The sequence below is a fragment of the Neovison vison genome, chromosome 5 (genome assembly GCF_020171115.1).
Source record: "Neovison vison isolate M4711 chromosome 5, ASM_NN_V1, whole genome shotgun sequence".
NCBI classification, from domain to species: Eukaryota; Metazoa; Chordata; class Mammalia; order Carnivora; family Mustelidae; genus Neogale; species Neogale vison.
Genome location: NC_058095.1, coordinates 88,450,486 through 88,471,012, shown reverse-complemented (window position 1 = coordinate 88,471,012; position 20,527 = coordinate 88,450,486). Strand labels below are relative to the sequence as shown.

The following is a 20,527-nucleotide window of genomic DNA, read 5'->3' as shown; positions in this document are numbered from 1 at the left end:
TACAAGTCAATAATCCATTTCTATATGATTTAAGTTCATAAATATAAACATGGCAACTCATAAACTAGCTAATATAAACAATGTGTCATGAGGAGTTGATAGATTAAATGGATAAAGAGCGCTTGGCATATTAAATTCTAAACATACTTATCACATCCCCAATTGCTATCTTGCAAAAATGTAAGAAGCCCTCTCCTCTCCTTCCCTCTGTGGGTTGCTCCTCTGTTGTGGGTATTTTAAGTGTAGATATTGAGACTGATGAGGGCAGGCCCAGAAGGAAGAATAAAAAAGGAAGGGTGTTTCTTAAAACATTCTCCTCAGGACTGCTCTGATCTTTCCAATTCTGCAGAAATGAAAGGAAACCATGGAAAAACATAAGTAATTCAAAAAATTTCATAATGGAATTCTAACAAAAATAAATTCAAGAAATTCCTAAGAAAACCACCATCAAACACAAAGTCAAGGTCACACCAAGTAAGAACTGAGTCTGCAAGGTCAGCATCTAAGTCCTCCTCTCTGTCCCTAAGTAATTTTTTTTTGTCAGATAAATCAGATTTTAGTTTTATTCTGCCAAACTTTTCAAGTCATTACCCACACACAAAGCTGTCCTGTCAATTCTCAAAGGAGAGGACTGAAATAACAAAAACTATAACTCACAGATTCAGTGGTACAGAAAATCCCCAAATTTAAATAGAGATATAAAAATAATCAACCCCTAAAACTAAAATCTAGTATCTAACAAGCAGAAGACCTTCCAACTCTCCTAGACAATGATAAAGAAGCTATATACCGCCATGAAATAAAAACTTGCCATACAATTATAATCCAAAAAATTAACTTTAAGGAAATGAAACTTTTTACATTCAGCTTGGCGTGATAGCTTCTGTCATTTCCACATAAGTGCAGCGGGCGGTTTAGTCCGCCTTGAATCTCTTTGTGGAGATTTATCAATTCAGTCTTGTCTTCTACTAAAACTGTAATTAAACTGAACAGTAAGCTATTTATATGTCTGCTGCGATTTCCTTCTCAAGATACACCAGACTTCAGTTTTATTCTGCAAAATCATTTTCAATTCCATATTTAATCCCTGTGTTATTGCTTCAATTATGTGTGCACCACCCTCCAGCTCAGACCCTGGCTGGATTCTCTGGCAGCAGCTGCCACGCATGTCAAAGGGCTGCTTATTATGTTCAATAGGAGCCACATGCGCCCGTTGGCCCCAGCGATTTGTACCCTGTGAGCTAATTCAATCTATCAGGGTTGGCTAAGGTTTTGTTCAAGGAACAAAGGGTGATCCCTAGTATTCATGATTCAGAAACAAAATAAATATTCCAGAAGCGAGGCGTCCTGGAAGTGGCACTTTTCTCTTGGGATCCCAAACGGGTAACCATCTAGGGACTTGGAAAATCTGACAAGATAAGCCCTACCAGATATTACTGCTCTGAAAATCTAGATGTCATGAAGTCCTTGCTAAAGAGGAGAAAATAAGAACAAGCTGATGGTTGTCAGAGGGGAGCAGGCTGTGGTGGGCGGAAAGGGGGGCGGGTGGTGGCAAGAGGGTTGGGTGAAACAGGGCAAGTGATGGGGATTCAGCAGGGCACTTGTGAGTACCAAGTGATGTATGGAAGTGCTGAATCACTAAACAGTACACCTGAAATGAATATAACACTGCATGTGAACTAACTGGAATTTAAATTTTAAGAAGAATAGAAAACAGGAAAGGATTCATGTTCATGCATTTGGGACAAAAAGGGTTGCTCTAGAACAAGCTCACCCACCAAAAAAGGAGCGGTGGAAGGCCATCAAAAAGTTAGTAGTGCCAATTGGGTTCAAGACCCTTAAGAAGAAAAGAACACTTCAAACACGGATATCAAGTCTTGAAACAGGGGCGAGGAGACTTCTGGTGAGTCAGGGTGAAGCAACCTGCTGCAGACTTTTCTCCTAAGTAGCCAAAAAGCAGGAGGAGTGGGTGTCACTGAAAACTGACCCTGTCTTTGGTACAGAGAGCAGAGAAAATGCACATCTTGTTCTTCCTTTTGCATGAAGGACTGAGCAGCTGTGTTGATGGGGATATGAAGCAATAAAAATTTGTACACACTCCTGCAGGAAGTGAAACTGGTGGGACCATCCTGGTGAGAAGTGAGGTAATATCGTGTAGCTCAATTTCTGTTTCTAGGTACATACCTGATAGATTCAGACACAGGTACCTAACAGACAAGCACCTACGATGTTTCCAGCAGCACATCTGATAATGCAAAAAATGTGAAACAATCCAAAATGTCTACCACCCAGATTTAAATACTATACAACTAACTAGAACTAAGTTTATGAACATAAATGTTAAGAACATGAGTGAAAAAAGCAAACAGCACAAAGATACATATAATATTATTTCACTTACATAAATTTGAAATATCCAAAATAATTTTATATGTAGTTTTTGGATACATACACAGGTATGGCAAAGGTATAAAAAATTCCAGAGGATGGTTTTCTCTCAGGAAATGGGATAAAGAGAAATAACAGCCCTTCAATTATCTGTAATGTTTTGTTTTCTTTTAAAATCCACTCGGCAATCTGTCTTATCTCCTAATTATGATTCACCTATTGATTTTCTTGCATCTTACATGTAGACAATCATATTATGATACCATTAATGAAAGTTATCTAGTTTAATCCTTATACCTTTTATCTTTTGTTTCTTTATCTTGTCACATTGGAGCTAACACCTTTAGTATAATGTTTAAAAGCACTGCTGGCAGGGAACAGGTCTATCTTATCTTTTTTTAAATAATTTTTTATTATGTTAGTCACCATACAGTACATCATTTTTGACATAGTATTCCATGATTCATTGTTTGCACATAACACCCAGTGCTCCAAGCAATACACATGCCTTCCTTTATACCCATAACCAGGCTCACTCATCTCCCCACTCTCCTTCCCTCTAAAACCCTCAGTTTGATTCCCAGAGTCCATAGTCTCTCATGGTTCATCTCCCCCTCTGATTCCCCCCCTTCATTTTTCCCTTCCTTCTCTTAATGTCCTTCATGCTACTCCTTATATTCCACAAATAAGTGAAATCATATGATAATTGTCTTTCTCTGTTTCACTTATTTCGCTCAGCATAATCTCCTCCAATCCCTCCATGCTGATGCAAATGTTGGGTACTCAACCTTTCCAATGTCTGCGTAATATTCTATCGTATATATGGACCACATTTTCTTTATCTAGGGCATGTGGATAAAGTTGAAGGGCATCTTAGCTCCTTCTACAGTTTGGCTATTGTTGACATTGCTGGATTGAACACTGGGGTACATATGGCCCTTCTTTTCACTACAGCTGTATCTTTGGGGTAAATATCTTTGGGGTAGAGTGCAATTGCCAGGTCATAGAGTAGCTCTATGTTTAACTTTTTGAGGAACCTCCACACTGTTTCCCAAAGTGGCTGTACCAACTTGCATTCTCACCAACAATGTAAGAAGTTTCCCCTTTCTCCACATCCTCTCTAACATTTGTTGTTTCTTGTCAATTTTTGCCATTCTAATTGTTGTACAGTGGTATCTCAATGTGGTTTTGATTTGGATTTCCCTGATGGCTAATGATGTTGAACATTTTTTCATGTGTCTGTTAGCCATTAGTAGGTCTTCTTTGGAGAAGTGTCTGTTCTTGTCTTCTTCCCATTTTTGAATTATTTGTTTTTTGTGTGTTGAGTTTGAGAAGCTCTCTATGGATCTTGGATACCTGCCTTTTATCTGTAGCATCATTTGCAAATATCTTCTCCCATTCTGTGGGTTATCTCTTTGTTTTGTTGACTGTTTCCTTTGCTGTGCAGTAGCTTTTTATCTTGATGAAGTCCCAAATGTTCATTTTCGCTTTTGTTTCCCTCGCCTTTGGAGACGTGTTTTGAACAGTATTCAAATAGGCAAAGAAGTCAAACTCTCTCTCTTTGTAGATGACATGATATTTTATGTGGAAAACCCAAAAGGCTCCACCCCAAATTACTTGAGCTCATAAAGCAATTCAGTAACGTGGCAGGATTAAAAAAAAAAAATGAATGCACAGAAATCAGTGGTTTTCCTATACGATAACAATGTAACTGTAGAAAAAGAAATTAGGGAATTGATTCCATTTACAATAGCACCAAAAACCTTAAGATACCTTAGAATAAACCTAACCAAAGAGGTAAAGAATCTATACTCTAGAAACTACAGAATATTTGTGAAGGAAACTGAAGACCCAAAAAGATGGAAAAACATTCCATGCTCATGGATCAGAAGAATAAACATTGTTAAAATGTCTATGCTGCCCAGAGAAAGCTGTATTTTCAAAGCCAACCCAATCAAAATACCAGTGGAATTTTTCAAAGTGCTGGAACAAACAATCCTAAAATTTGTATGGAAACAAAAAAGACCCCAAATTACCAAGGAAATGTTGAAAACTAAAAACAAAGCTGGGGGCATCATGTTGCCCAATTTCAAGCTATATTACAAAGCTGTGATCACCAATACAGCATGGTACTGGCACAAAAACAGACACATAGATCAATGGAACAGAACAAAGAGCCCAGACAGGGACCCTCAACTCTATGGTCAACTAATCTTCGACAAAGCAGAATGCCCAATGGAAAAAAAGATAGTCTCTTCAATAATGGTGCTGGGAAAATTGGACAGCTATATACAAAAGAATGAAATTCGACCATTCTCTTACACAATACACAAAGATAAACTCTAAATAGATTAAAGATCTCAATGTGAGGCAGGAAACTATCAAAATCCTAGAAGAGAACATAGGCAGTAACCTCCTCGACATGGACCACAGCAACTTCTTACCTTCATTTTAAAAGGAATATTCTATCACTTCACTGTGAAGTAGGATGTCTAGCATAGGTTTTGGTAAATGCACCTTATCAAGTTAAGAAAGCCTACTCTTATTCCAGGATGAGAAGTTTGTTGCTGTTGTTGCTTACTGATAAATGCTCATTAAAAGGATTGTTTGGGCATCTAATTAGATGAGTGCATGTTTTTTTTTCTTTTATCTATTAAAGAGATGAAGTATACTATCCGATTTTTTAAATAAAGAAAATACATGTTTACATTCCTGGAATTAAACCTAACTGGATCATAATGTATGGGGGTTTTTTGCTTTGTTTTGTTTACATTCCTGCATTTGGCTTGCTATGCTTTTATTAAAGAATTTTACCCCTAGTTAGAGGAGTCATTTCTCTAATTAATGTGTCAGAACTTAGGTTATTGGCTTAGGACTGATCAGGAAGACATGTCACATGGTAACTGATTATGCTGAAGTTAAAAATCAATTCATTTCGGCCAAAATTAACAAAACAGGAAACAACATGTGTTGGAGAGGATGTGGAGAAAGGGGAACCCTCTTACACTGTTGGTGGGAACGCAAGTTGGTGCAGCCTCTTTGGAGAACAGTGTGGAGATTCCTCAAGAAATTAAAAATAGAGCTTCCCTACGACCCTGCAATTGCACTCCTGGGTATTTACCCCAAAGATACAGATGTCGTGAAAAGAAGGGCCATCTGTACCCCAATGTTTATAGCAGCAATGGCCACAGTCGCCAAACTATGGAAAGAACCAAGATGCCCTTCAACGGATGAATGGATAAGGAAGATGTGGTCCATATACACTATGGAGTATTATGCCTCCATCAGAAAGGATGAATACCCAACTTTTGTAGCAACATGGACGGGACGGGAAGAGATTATGCTGAGTGAAATAAGTCAAGCAGAGAGAGTCAATTATCATATGGTTTCACTTATTTGTGGAGCATAACAAATAGCATGGAGGACAAGGGGTGTTAGCAGAAAGGAGATGGGGTAAATTGGAAGGGGAGGTGAATCACGGAGACTATGGACTCTGAAAAACAATCTGAGGAGTTTGAAGTGGCGGGGGGGTGGGAGGTTGGGGTACCAGGTGGTGGGTATTACCCAAACTTTTATTGAACACATACTACATGTACAATGCTATGTTGCAAGTTGGGGAGGCAAATGAAAATGAATCAGATAAAAATTCCTATCTTTAAAGAGAAAAAAAAAAAGATTTTTACCTCTCAGTTCACAGCTAAGACTGGCCCATAATTTTTCTTTACCATTTTGCCCCTACTGGTTTTGAGTCAAAGGTTACATTAGCATCAAACTACATTGAAAACTATCGACTTATTTTCTGGATGATTTTTGTATAAAATTGTAACTGCTTGTTCTTTTCATGCTTGATAAAACTAGACTATCAACATCACAAGAGTGTCTAATGTTCTCTTTGTAAGGAAGACTCTAAGTAGCGATACCACTTCTTTAATAGTTGCAGGGTGATTCAGGTCTTCTATTTCCTCAAGTCTGATTCTAATAGTTATGCATTTTCCCTGCTGTCATTTATAACTATGTCTATAATAATAAAAATCAAGCCTAAAACCACTCAAATATTTGTTGGTTTAATATAAATTTGGAAATTAAACATGCATTTCTCTATTTTCTGAGCATTCTCCTTCATGTAAGTTTTAATTTTATAACAATCAAGAGGAAAACCCCCTATTTTTAGAAGCAGCACTTCTAAATCTGTGTTCCTTGTCATAAGAGTTACTCACCAAAAAAGAAATTCAGTGGTCAAAGAAGTTTGGTTAACGAAGAATTCTATATCTAATTCTTTAAGATTTAGAGAGCAGTAAATTTATTAAAGATTGCATAAACTTATAGTAGAGAAACCTTTTATTTATAACTCTGTATCTCCCCCAAATAGTCCTAGATCCCATTTCTCCCATAATGCTTAACATTTCAAAACATGTTTTAGAAAATCAACACCAGTCAACTACAGATGGAACGCATACGTTGCATTGTGAATAAAAGAACCAAAAATATAAATATCACATATAAATATATATACAAGTATATAATATTTACATAGAGATATACAAATATATAGGTACACAAATATGTAGCTATAAATAGATCTATAAATACATATAAACACATAGAGATATAGGTATATACCTATACAGAAAAATATGTTAATATTAATGTGTGTATATATATGTGTGTGTGTACGCAGATATAAAACATATGATTCTACTTGCCTCAGAAAAGAAGTTCTTAGATTATTAACCAAATTTTTAATTGTTAACTCTTTGAGTAGTTGGTTCCAATCAATTTTATTTTTTTGTCATTTATATCTATTTTTTTTCTGCACTGAATGCATTGATTCTAGAAAGCGAGTAAGTGAGGTTTAAAATTATTAGATTGCCATAAAATCTAAATTATCCTCGGAACAAAGGGTGATGGTTACAATCCCATTAACCAAGTGAACTTCATCAAAGGTGTGTCTTAGACACATCTTGGAAGTCATTCCAAACAAAACATGCTCAGGTCTACCTAAGTCACCTCTTAACAGTGCTCAGAAACCCAATCCAGAATTCTGATACAGAATCAACTTCGTTGATGAAGGGATTTGACCGACCTAAGCCTCCAATGTAATTTTTCCCCTATGATACCCCAGCTGCATTGTCACAGCAAAGAAGGTTGTTATCTCGGGCTAAGAACTGCTGCCATTAAGCATTTGTCATGATAGACCTCTGTGATACAACATGCAGTTACCAATTATCTTCACATAGGCAGTTGGCAATGGTAAGAGTCACCAAGCTCCTTGACAGGTTATGCCTTCCTGTTCTCTATGCTGTTGATGCTTTCAAGGATACCTTAGCACTAGAGGTGGACAAAGCCTCCTAATTCGACCCCTCCACCCCCCTGCCAGCCAAGGCTGGATTCCACAGACATGGATGATCATAAATAAACCCATTCAATGCGAATGATTTTTACATAGGTACAGCAGAACAAAAAAGTATTACCAGCTCTATTCTGTGGAAGAGTAGGTTTAAAGTTCTCACTGATTCTACTAAGATCATTTGTGACAAATATCCACCACTTTCACTTAAACACAAAGAGTTAAAAGAATATCCTTCTTATTGACAGTTCATTTTTAAAAATCACAGTTTATGATACATTAGTTGAAGAATAAATTACCCATTAACTTGCTTATCAGAATAAGGAAAGAGGTCACACACTAACCCATCAAGTCTCCTAGTTTAAAAATGATACTCTGACTACTCCCCAAAATCTCTCTCCATCTAGAGCTGTTCCCTGAATCCCAGACTTGTATGTTCAATTGCCTGGCTATATCTCATCACCACTCCAACCCTAAGAGACCCCAAAAAGACCTCCGATTCTGCCAAGCATACTTGCTCCCCTCTTCATCTCAGAAATGGCAACTCAATCTTTCTCGTTGCTCAGATCTAAAGCCTTGCAGTCCTATCCTTATATCCTGTATCAATATATTAGCATGTCAGTTTTACTGTGAAAAAACCTGTCAGTTTTACTGTGAAAATACTCTACACCCAGAATCTCACCACCTCCCATCACCAACCTGGCCAACACTCAAATCCAGCATTTCCCATCGCCTACTACCCAGCTTAGCAAAACAACCTGCTAACTGGGTAATCTGCTTCTGCTCTCGCCTCCCTTTACGTGTCCATTCACACCAGCAGCCAGATACTGTCAAAGAATAAATCACATCATATCTCTCTGCTGCTCAAACTCCAACGAGGTCCAATTTCACTCAGAAAAAAAAGCCAAGTCATAACAACAAACTACACAACTACAAGGTGAAGTTCTTTCTATTTCTCTGACTCCCTCGGCCACTCCACTGCAGCGGCTGGAGGCTCAGCAGAGTAGGAAGGCATCAGCCTTGGGACTTGGCACTTGGTGAACCACCTTCCTGGGACACTAGTCTCCCAGATACAGAATGATGATGAGACGCCGGCACAATAGGTGCACACTAAGATGATCCCAGGCAAAGGGAGATGTGCAGTTCCCTGTCCAAACAGCTCCCTGGCTCCCACCCTCCATTCCCAAATACCATCCTATCAGAGAGAATTTCTCCAACCAACCTATACAACACAGTAATCTCTGTTCTTTCTGTTCTTTTCATGTCCCCTTCATCCTGCTTTATAATCCCTGGTAACACTTAGCAGTCTTTCTGTCCTTTAAATGTTAAGTGCCTTCAAAGGATTAAAATAATTAATTGAACATGCCTAAATTGAACATGGAAAAATCTTGCTCAAGCAACATTTCTAGTATACCATAAAAAGATGTCAAAGAACAAACATAGTTATAAGGTGATCTTACGAGTAGGTATTATCAGGATGGCAGGGAAAAAAGCGGGAGAGGATTTTGGGTTTTTTGTTTGTTTGTTTATTTTTACTACCTTAACACCAGCCTTAAAAGAGTTTCACTACCTCTATGAATTGGTAGGAAGTTTAAAAGCAAAAACTCACACTAAGGATCAGCTACTCACAGAGAAGCACTCAACACACTGAACTTTTGTTACTGGAGAGGCTGTCTCATCCACGGCTTAAGAGATGCAACCCACACTTTCTGCATCACAAGCATTTCTAAATATATCTTCCTCAAGTGTTTTCTCCATACCAAAAACACCCATCACCATATCACACATGAAAACATCACCTTTGTCTTCTTTTTTATTTATTATTAAATATAGTTGACATACAATGCTGTGTTAGCTTCGGGTGTACAACACCGACTCCCAATTCTCTGCATTGCTCACAGCTTACTGTGCTAAGTGTAGTCACCATCTGTCGCCAAACAACATTATTACAATGTTAGCTATATCCCCTATGATATTTCTCTGACTTTTCATCTCGGTGACTTATTTACAGATGGCCAACAGACACATGAAAATGTGCTCAACATCACTCATCATCAGAGAAATGCAAATCAAAATCACAATGAGGTATCATCTCATACATGTCAGAATAGCTAGTATCGAAAAGAGGTGTTCGTAAGGATGTAAAGAGAACCTTGTGCACCACTGGTGGGGATGAAATTGGTACAGTCACTGTAGAAAACAGCATGGAGGTTCCTCAAAAAAGTAAAACCAAAACAACACATGATCCAGTAATTCCACAACTAGGTATTTACCCAAAGAAAACAAAAATACTAACTCAGGGATACATGTGTTCCTACGTTTACTGTAGCATTATTAACAAGGGCCAAGATATGGTAGCAGCCAGGTGTCTGTCCCTCAACAGATAAATGGATGAAGAAAATGTGGTACATACACACACACACACCCCTAAAATATTACTCAGCCAATTAAAAAGAATGCAATCCCCCCTTCATCTGGAAGCAACAAATGACAGTACAGTTGTGGGTATGAATATGGGTATGTGCTTCCATATTGTAAAAGTTCTTTAGGTAACTTATTAGGGAACCACCTGCCACTAGAGAAAAGACCAAATTAGAAATTGGGCTTTTGTAAAAGAAAAGTAGAAAATAGTAAATGACTTACTAGGAGAATTCACTGTGAGTCAAAGACTTTTCTAAGCCCAAGCATCAGCATCTGAACGTGTGGCCAGGCATTCCAGAAACTAGTTCCTTAACCACTATGTTCTCATTCATCACCATTAAGGCTGACAACTGTTCAGTGCTTTGCCATGAAAACAACAGAAACAAACTTCTGAGTGGTACACAAAATGTTTATGGCGACTCTACATGTCATTACAAAGTAAAGAATGTATTGTATGTTAAAATCAACCACACCAGTGAGATCCTATAACATTCTGTGTACTCCTGATTCCCACTCCTTGCCTATGAATTCGGCAGTACTAGATACCGTTTGCTGATGGATTCTATCTATTTCCAACCTCTTCTACGTTCTTCTCTATATATGAAAAGGCCAGCAAAGCTAAAACAGCATTTCCCAAACTCCCTTACTAACAGGATTCAGGGTGGATTCTTTCAACGAGACACATTTCTGTAAGATTTGGAAGACAGAAAGAAGAGAGAGATTCCTTTTCATCAGGGGAAGTATTCCAAATTCTACAACCTCGTCCCAGCTTCATAGGTATAGGAAGCTAGAAGCTAAAGCTGAGCAGTGACTTCCTCAAGTCTCCTGGGATAGCAACAACAGTGTCCTGACCTTGACAGTAAACATCAATGCATAAACATAAACACATATGCATAAGCATTGACATAAACACAGGATGCATGAAATGGAAACCCACCTAGGACATGCAGACGTCTGCTCCTTCAGCTTTTCTAGTAATTTTGCAAGCATCTAATTTACTGTTTTAACTTTCTTTATACTTGAACTCAGTTTCTGTGCCAGTAACTTAGTCAACAACTCTCAGCCTCAAGGCTTCCCTGCTACCTGCAGTTTGGAATCCTGGAACAGGAACTCTACAAACCATACTTTTTTGCCAAAGGGCTCCATGCAAGACTTGGCCAGCAGGTGGTGCAAGAGGAGAGGAGAGAGACTGCCAATCTGGCCAGAGCTTGCTCCTTCCTGCCTGTCTCCTGTGGGTTTCCTGTCTCCTTGCAATTCCCTTGAGAGTTGCTTCTCCACCCTGGCAAGCACAGCTTCTTCCAACAGCAGAAGGTGAAGCCAGGTTTCAGATTTCGCTAACACTTGGAAAACTATCTTCACTGTCTTCTACCCCAAAGGCAGAGACACTAGACCAGCCAGGCCTCTCCCCCTCTTCAGACATCTGAGGATCAGCTCTGAGAGCCTCCTCTCTGAAGTTTGAAAGTATTAATAATTCCAGTCTTTTCGCCTGTGTTCCCTCAGGCCTAGGAGGGGTCGCTGCTTCCTTCAGTTTCCACAAGGTACCTTAGGACAGGCAAGCAATTCCAGAAAGGACAAGACAGTAAATACTCTAGGATTTAGGTGCCAATAGTCTCTAATGTGGTCTCTAACTCATTGACTCTATCACTGCAGTATGAAAGCAGCCGTGGGCAATGTGGAAATGAAGGGGGATGTGGTGTTCAAGAAAGCTTCATTGGCAGAAAGTGCTGACTCTGACTTTTCCTAAGGGTTGTTACTTGTCCTAGAATTCTCTTTTTTACTTTTTGTTATCTAACAACTCCACACTTAATTCACAATTTTATTAAAATCACTCTGTTCAACTGATATGTGGGATATTTATCTTTTGATAGACCTGGCTGTCACAATTTCCTGTACTGAATCCTGACTATTCCTGTATTAGGTATCAGAAGCAGTTCTAAGAAATAGTCCAAAGATGGGAATGTGGGATTAATTATTTCACTTGCTTGGGTTTCAAGGTAGTAATGATGATCTTATCACCAGTGGGGGTGGAAAATGCTAGTTGTCCATGACAAGCAGTACCAAAACATTATTTAAATTATCATCTATGATATTCTTTCTTTGATTTTCCAACCATCCTCTTGCTTCTTCCCTAGAACTGAGAGGTCATATCAACACTCTCCTCTTCTTTTTCTCCTGAACCAGTTGTTTCCCAAGAGTTCTCAAAATCAGGAACAACTGGCCAAGCTCTAGGAGCAGGAAAGACAAATTCAAGTGGTGCAGACCCATAAACTTGAAATTAGTATTTCTCAAAAATGACCTTACAGAGGCAGAATTACATCAATCAAATTCTGCTTCTAGGTATCATAAAGTAATAGACACCAGACTTGTAAACAACTAGAAAATTGGAAACAAAAATATGAAACACTGGACAATAGGCAATTTAGGACTAGGATCCTTTTAAGAAGTGAAGTGAATGGGATGAGCTTCCACTTACATGTGGCATGAAGTAAGGGAAGCTAGACCCAATGTTTTTAATTCTGGGGCCACGTCCTTTGTTCCTCTCTTGTCTGCTTCAACCTCAGAGCTCTGCAACCTGAAAAGCTCAACTGGGGAGCTCCACAGGGATCTACTATAGTCCTGATTTATTTCCCTAGGACTCTGCTTTTATTCCACACCTACCAAATGAAATATTTTGAGAATAGGAATGCCTTCAACCCAACTAAAGAATGAGGGGGACGAAGGTGAAAGGGGTGGGGGAGGGGAAAGAGGAGAAAGGACTCTAGTCAGAAATATGGAACGTCCCTTGGAGTATGGATCAAAAAAGGTCCATAGAAATTGCACCTCCGTTCAGCAGATACTGAGTAATGAAAGTCACTGCACTAAAAGAGGATGCTCAACACTGGTTAGGAAGAAGAATTCTTAAAATGTTGCCAAGGGAAGCCAGGCACACTCTCTGAAACTTGTTTGGCTTCACAAATCACACCATGGTCTAGGTCAACCAAAAGTCCCAGCTTGTACTTACAGCTTTAGACTGCTGTGCAGAGTCAAAGCCCACCTCCCAATTCTAGAGAATACCCAGCATAAAGGGAAAATATAGCCTCACTTCTGAGGTATCACCTCATAAGAGGCTTAGTTTAAGGCTGTGGATGCTCTGGGTCTAGAAGATCATCAGCAAACCAGGGAGCCTCTGGCACAGACATTCTGGGTGTGCTCACGGGCTGGGAGTGCATCCAAGGGGGATGCTCCCAAGCCATGGAGCAGCATCTTGCAATGGTGCCTTGGAGGCATACAGACTCACCCCTGACTCCTGCCTTGGGAGTCCTGAAGAGGTGGAGTATGTGCAGGCCTTCTCAAGAGGACTCAGGGCCTGCCTGATCTGCAAGTACAAATGTCTCTGTACCATATCTCATCCCTTTTACTAACGCTGGCATCTGCTCCTACAAGGAGCTTTAAATATACTGCGTGAAGGGTAGGCTTCGGTTCTGAGCAGTAACAAGTCCTTGTTACAAGTCCTGACGAATGGAATCTCATTGCTCAGCTGACAGCTTGCCATTAGACTACTTCCCAGGTCACTGGTTAACTCACATCAGTTCCCAACCCTGGTCTCCTCAGAGGCTTTAGGCCACTGAATGCATGGGCACAGGTCTATAAAATGATCAGAGAGCCATGCTGTTCAATCCTCCATGAGCCTATTCCTGTAGAAATTCAAACAACTCCTGACACTTGAATATTATCCTTATGTTAAAGTTTGTGCTAGAAAGAAAAATCCTCCTGGTCTCCTTATTAATCTACTCTGGAGTGAACCATCACCACTTAGCAAATCAAAATGGTCCCATTAACATTTTAAATGCACAATTCTAGATAAACAAAGGAAAGTATGAAGCACTGCTCCAAATTTACTACTTTGGTGTTTAAAGATAGGAATTTATGACATCTGTTCATAAATAAGAATATACACAGGACAGTTTTAGAATTGTTTTTTAGTTAAAAAACCCATTCATTATCAGTTATAGTAAAAATAAATAAAAAGTTTAATACCATAATAACAAATACAACTTTTGAAAAACTACTTACATCCAAAGAATCTTCCTTCAACAGGATAAGGGCCATATTCTGTGATACCAACCGGCAAGAATATCCTAGAGCAGAGGAAAGTGCAACACAAGTGAGTTTACCATCCCTTTCATGAACTCATTGCTTTCCAGTAGCTATTTAAATTCAGTCTCCCTTCTTATGCCTTCCGTATTATCTTTTTAAGCCTATTGGGAAAGACAGAGGAATTGGACAAGCGTGCGGAGGCAGGAAAAGCAGGTTCTAATTTAAGCAGATTTTGATTCTTGCAGACAGCCTGAATGGACTGGTTGGGAAGGTCTTCAAACCTAATTTCTAAATATTGGTCAATTTTCCATGGGTTTTTCTTCATGCTTGTAGAACATCAGGAAAAGCCTTGGATTAGCTTTTTTTTTTTTCAATTTATTTATTTTCAGAAAAACATTATTCATTATTTTTTCACCACACCCAGTGCTCCATGCAAGCTGTGCCCTCTATAATACCCAACACTTGGTACCCCAACCTCCCACCCCCCCCACTTCAAACCCCTCAGATTGTTTTTCAGAGCTTTTAAAAATAGCTAACACTTTAGGACAACACATGGAATCTGATGGTGTTTCAAAATCGGCGTAAATGAGCCTACTCTACTAGCAAAATCCTTCATTTCTTTGTTTAAAAAGTGGGTAATCTGGGGCGCCTGGGTGGCTCAGTGGGTTAAACCTCTGCCTTCAGCTCGAGTCATGGTCTCAGGGTCCTGGAATCAAGCCCCGCGTGGGGCTCTCTGTTCGGCGGGGAACCTGCTTCCCCCACTCTCTGCCTGCCTCTCTGCCTACTTGTGATCTCTCTCGCTCTGTCAAATAAATAAATAAATCTTTTAAAAAAAAAAAGTGGGTAATTCTCACAACAGATTTCAAAGGAGTACTGTCATATGTTGAGGGAATCACTTTTCCTATCCAAGTTCAAAGCAATCCCCATTTCAAGAATTAAACCTGAGTTTAAAAAAAAAAAAAAGTTTGTTTAGAACAAAAGTATGTCTTCCAAAACCGACTCTTATCAATAATTTCCATCTCATTTTAAAATAGTTATCGCTACAGACTAAGCAAGATACTCCTCTACCCTTCTTCCCAGAAAGTGAACATGTTTTCTCTGAACCACTTTCCTACTCAGGCTTTGGAGTCCACACCAAAACATGGAGACACTAAGTGACACCACAGACCAGGAGGAGAGCCCACACTCCGCTCCCCCCAAATCCACACACTCTGAGGAAGATCAGTTCCAGCAAATCCGAAGACCCTGAAGGTCCATCAGGACTCGACTCTGTCCTTTCAAGGAAAGGAAAGACTCCTTTCAAGCTACCCTCCACCATCTCAGTGCCCCCTGAGAGAGTTGGCACTTTTCACCAATCTCCAATCTCAATTTATCTTATTGAAAAATTGTAAGAAAATAATCCTTCCACCTAGAAAATTGTTTCTTTTTCCTCAGCATCTGAAGATAAAGGATTAATGATCACAGAAACATGAAACAAATCATCAGCTGGGGAATTACAACCTTCAAGCAAGTACCTGCATAAGTCTCAAGGAAGGGGCTTAACCAAAGCTGTTCATAAAGCAAGAAGGAGGCTGGACTCTCCTCCACAGAAGAGCTAAAATATCCCTTAGAGATGCTATATTTAAGTGGACAAGGAGACAGGCATTTAACTAATGGGCAAGTCTCAGAACTACTGCATTTATGTGACAATTCTACTCAGCAGGGCTTCCCAACCCCCACCCCACTCGTTCTCCTCTAACCCCATGCTAAGGAAACCCTGTTAAAAGGCACCAAATAGACTTCAAAACAAACAAAAGTTAAGACTAAGAAAACCTTGTTTTCTTGTTGTTGTCTAGGAAGGAGACAATAAATATTTGTTTATTTTGGAATGTACAAATTATATCCTTCACTAACAACTGTCATTTCAGAACATTTTGTAGATCACTTCAGAACACAAGTCTTGAAGCACAAACTTACAGCTTTCAATCCAAATATTTTAAAAGCAATACCATAAAGATACAGTCCAATCCGTTAATAATAGTTACCTCAATGGAATGAGATTTTTTGCTTGCTAAAACAACTATGTATTATTTTAGAAACTAGAACAAACTGAATAATTTAAAATCATAATACCACAAGGGCAAATACCTGTTTAACCTTTAAGACCAAAAAACAAAACAAAACAAAAAAGGGAAGAAACACAAAACAATTTTCTATGTTTTCAAACTTGTTCAAGTTCATATTTTAACAATAATGATGAGTAAAACTAGGACTTTCCCAGAATGCCATTCAAAGTTCTGCCTGATTAGATTGACAAAATTAAAGTCTTTGTTTCCCATTAAAATTTTACAAGTGTATTCTTCTTTCCTTTAAATTCTTAGATCAGGTCCAGAAGAGAGGTCTACACTTTATTTTCATTTACAAAAGGGGATGTTGCAACTGTAATTATTTCCCACTAGGGGAGGCTTGTTTTTTCTTTATATCCCCAGAGACCTCCAGCAACTTCATGCAACATAGACTGTTACAAATTTAGTATAACTAATGCAAAAGGATTTGCTGGTAGTTTTTGATTTGAACAACAGCTGCAGAAGCTAGCTATAATTTTTAAGCCCTAGCTTACTGCTTTATTTTATATTTTTCAGTTTAAGCAAAATGCTTCTTGACAACTGAAGCTACACAAAGATATTACGGAAAAACTCTTAGTATTTTTTTTTAGCCATTGCAGGGAGAGGGCAAGAAATAAAACCACTGACACTTCCATGAATTTCAATATAAAAAACTAAAGGTTTCTGGAAATGGGTTTTGTTGTTTGTTTGTTTTTTAATTTGGAAAATGAAGTGAGATTCTGCTTAGAGAATTATCACACAGAACACCTGCACTGTACACAGCATAGAAGTTTAACACAGTTAATTGTGACTTAGCGAATGTGGCAAATTAAATTATGTCACCTCCAGTTTGGCATGCTTGATTTCTAATGTTTGTGGATAAAATGAGATCAACTCTTGGAGAAGAGCCAGGTATGAAATGTCAATCCTCGCTTGTAAATTAAGGTCTAGTTCTTTAATCTTGCAATCTAACAAAACGACCATAAAATCACTGAGGAGAGAACCTCTGGGATTTCACTTTTTATTACACCTGAAATTAACAGCACACTACAAAAACATTCAGTCTTTCTACTACCTGAGTATAATCAACATTCAAAGAAATCAAAATATTACAGACTCTACGGTACTTAGAGCATGATTTTAAGAAAATAATTATCCATGCTAGAAATTATCACCAAACCAAGTCTCTCAGACCTTGCCATCATTCTACCTCTCTTTTGAGATAAGCTCACATTGTCAAGGGTACCCAAATCCAGATTTCTCGGGAGACATCTCTGGAAGGGTTAGGGACAGTATATCCTTACTAACCATGTATCTTATCATCAGATTAATAAAGCTACCCATCACTAGGATTCGGCATGGTTCCAAACCCTCAGTAAGTGTGTTGGTCCTAAATATTTTGAGAGAGAGTCTGATCAATATTTGCGTATGAATATATGAAACATACTGCCAAACATCAAGAATGGATAATGAAAAACAGTATTCTTAATCTATTCCAGATGGGGTCAAAGAGGCTCAGTATAAAGTCTTTCATCATCCAGAGAACCAGGAAGCTAAGGACATGTCCATAGAACCACACACCTGTGCACCTTTCCCTCCAGATCCTTATCAGGAAGGCTCTGTCACATGTAAGAGCACATGGCTTCAGCCTTGCCTCACAAAACCATTCCCCCCATCAAACTGGGCTGCTCAGACTTTTTTTTAAATTCAATTAGCCAACATACAGTACATTATCAGTTTCAGAGGTAGAGTTCAGTAATTTATCAGTAATTCATTATCACATCACGTGCCCTCCTTATGCCTTTCTCTTTTTTTTTAAACAAATTCTCAAAGGCCCCACTTCTAAACCTATGTCATCCAAGAAGCTTCCCTGTTTTTTTTTTTTTTTAAGATTTTATTTATTTATTTGACAGAGAGAAATCACAAGCAGACAGAGAGGCAGGCAGAGAGAGAGAGAGGGAAGCAGGCTCCCCGCTGAGCAGAGAGCCGGATGCGGGACTCGATCCCAGGACTCTGAGATCATGACCTGAGCTGAAGGCAGCGGCTTAACCCACTGAGCCACCCAGGCGCCCCGCTTCCCTGGTTTTTTTTGACTCAGATATTTTTCCTTCAAGGAAATGAATATCAACTGTCACAGGTACATGCCCAGATTTTTGGCACGTTCATAGTCTCTGTGACCTACGCTGAATTGCATGGTATTTCTGTGCCTAGGTTCTATCTTTAAAAAAGAGAGGGTGGCTCTCTCCAAGGAATCAGTTATTTAAAAAACTGACAGAGAGGACTCAATTCTAGCTAACATTAATTCAGTATCTATTATGAACACCAGTCATACTTACTATCTATCTTACACAATTAATACTTTTTCATCTATGTCACCCTCTGCTTTGTCTCAGAATTAACTCATGCCCCAATCAGGGAAGGAATGTTGAGTTCCCTGTGCCTTGAGTAGCCAGCTGCAGGTAATCAAGAAATAATGTGTCTGACTTTTTTTGTTTAAAACAACATTCAAGTTGAGACAACCACCAAACAATGTCCCAGCTTCAATGAATATAGAATCTGGTCTTCCTTTCAACACGCAAGACAAACTATAGGCACTAATAGGAGCAGGCACCATATTTACTCATTTTTAAAAATTTAACTTCTAAAATTTAAGAAGTGGTTTATAAGTATTAAATGATGAGTCACACAACTTAGAAATGGTTCAAGGAAAGCTCTTTTCCACTTAATGACTTTAATGGCTTTTGTTCTCACTCATCCTACATACATTAGAAAAAAAATTATAGATTCTGTAGACTTCATATCTGCTGTCTACCTATTTAATAGATGTCTTACCCAGTGGTAATAAGGAAATGACATGACTCACAAAGACTACATCTGAAATTTCACTTTAGACTAACGGATGCCAAATCTTTAAGTTAAGAAAATTGCCAACTCCTTGAAACACAGCTAGTTAGCATAAATTCAAGCCCAGCACACTAGGATTCTGGCATCATGCCAGTTCCCAACCACCTAAAACCCACAGGCAAGAAGATGGTCTATATGGTACTCATTGGCTCCTAAGAGACACAAATACCCTAGAACTTAATTTGACTAACTGTTTGCAAGTTATGAACTAAAAGTTACATTTTACAAACGCTTCCTTTTTTAAGATTTTATTTATTTATTTGTCAGAGAGAGAGAGAGACAGAGCACAAGAGAGACAACACAATCAATGGAAGCAGCAGGCAGAGGGAAAAGCAGGCTCTCTGCTGAGCAGGGAGCCCCATGAGGGACTCGATCCCAAGACCCTAAAATCGTGACCTGAGCCGAAGGCAGACACTTAGCTGACTGAGCCACCCAAGTATCCCTTACAAGCACTTCTATGATAAATAAACCCAATGCCGAGGAGAGCCAACAACCGCACATACCAACTGTTGGCTCCAAAGGTGAACTCTTACCATAAGTACCACTAAGACCATATGATTAGTGGTAAGAGTCAATAGTTGAAAGAGTCAATAGTTGTAAGACATCTCAATTTCAGGGACATTGACACAGGACAACAATGTGCATCCTGGAATGGCTGGAACACAGGACCACTGTCCCCTACTCTTCAAATTTCAGACAACAGTTTTATGAAAACTTTGTGAATCTGTTTAAAGAGAGCCCTGCACCAGGAGTGAAGAGCCCTAGAACCTCAAGCCAGCTTGGTCACGAAAAAGAACCTAACCTTCATAAACACTGAATTTCCCCCTTCAGCGGTAAGACCATTCGTATGTAGAGACTGAAGACAGAATTCAGAAGGCACTCCTAGCAGACCGCTGCACTCAGCAGACATTCCATTCATTTACTCTCTTGTCCTTCCTCCACAGAGACATAGAACTGCTGGACACCTGATCTTCTTCCCACATATCTTCCGGGTGCCCAAAAAATGCACACAGAATGCACTACCATGGACAGACTATGTCGCATTATGGAAGATGGATCAGTAATGGCTCAGATTTCTGGGGGGATGTGGAACCCAGCACAAGTAAACAGGCGTACAATCCATACTGAATTGGGACACGACTTCATGCTGCTTATAGCTGTCACCTGTGGTCTGGCACGGACAAGTCTGATACAGTGTCCCAACATCGACCCTTTGCTGAGCCTTGTGAATCATTTACAGGCTTGAGAGATAGCCTAAATTGGAAAATGGCATTTAAGCCCATGACATTGCTCAGGATTACCAATA

At 39.1% G+C, this 20,527-nt stretch overlaps 1 protein-coding gene across 1 annotated transcript in view; it reads right to left on the bottom strand.

Moving 5' to 3' along the window:
- The window catches only part of ATP8A2 (ATPase phospholipid transporting 8A2), a 617,557-nt gene that overhangs the window by 395,209 nt on the left and 201,821 nt on the right, over window positions 1–20,527 (bottom strand). Inside the window, exon 24 of the mRNA XM_044249456.1 lies at window positions 14,210–14,274. Coding sequence (XP_044105391.1) covers window positions 14,210–14,274 — 65 coding nt within the window. The remainder of the gene's footprint in view (window positions 1–14,209; window positions 14,275–20,527) is intronic.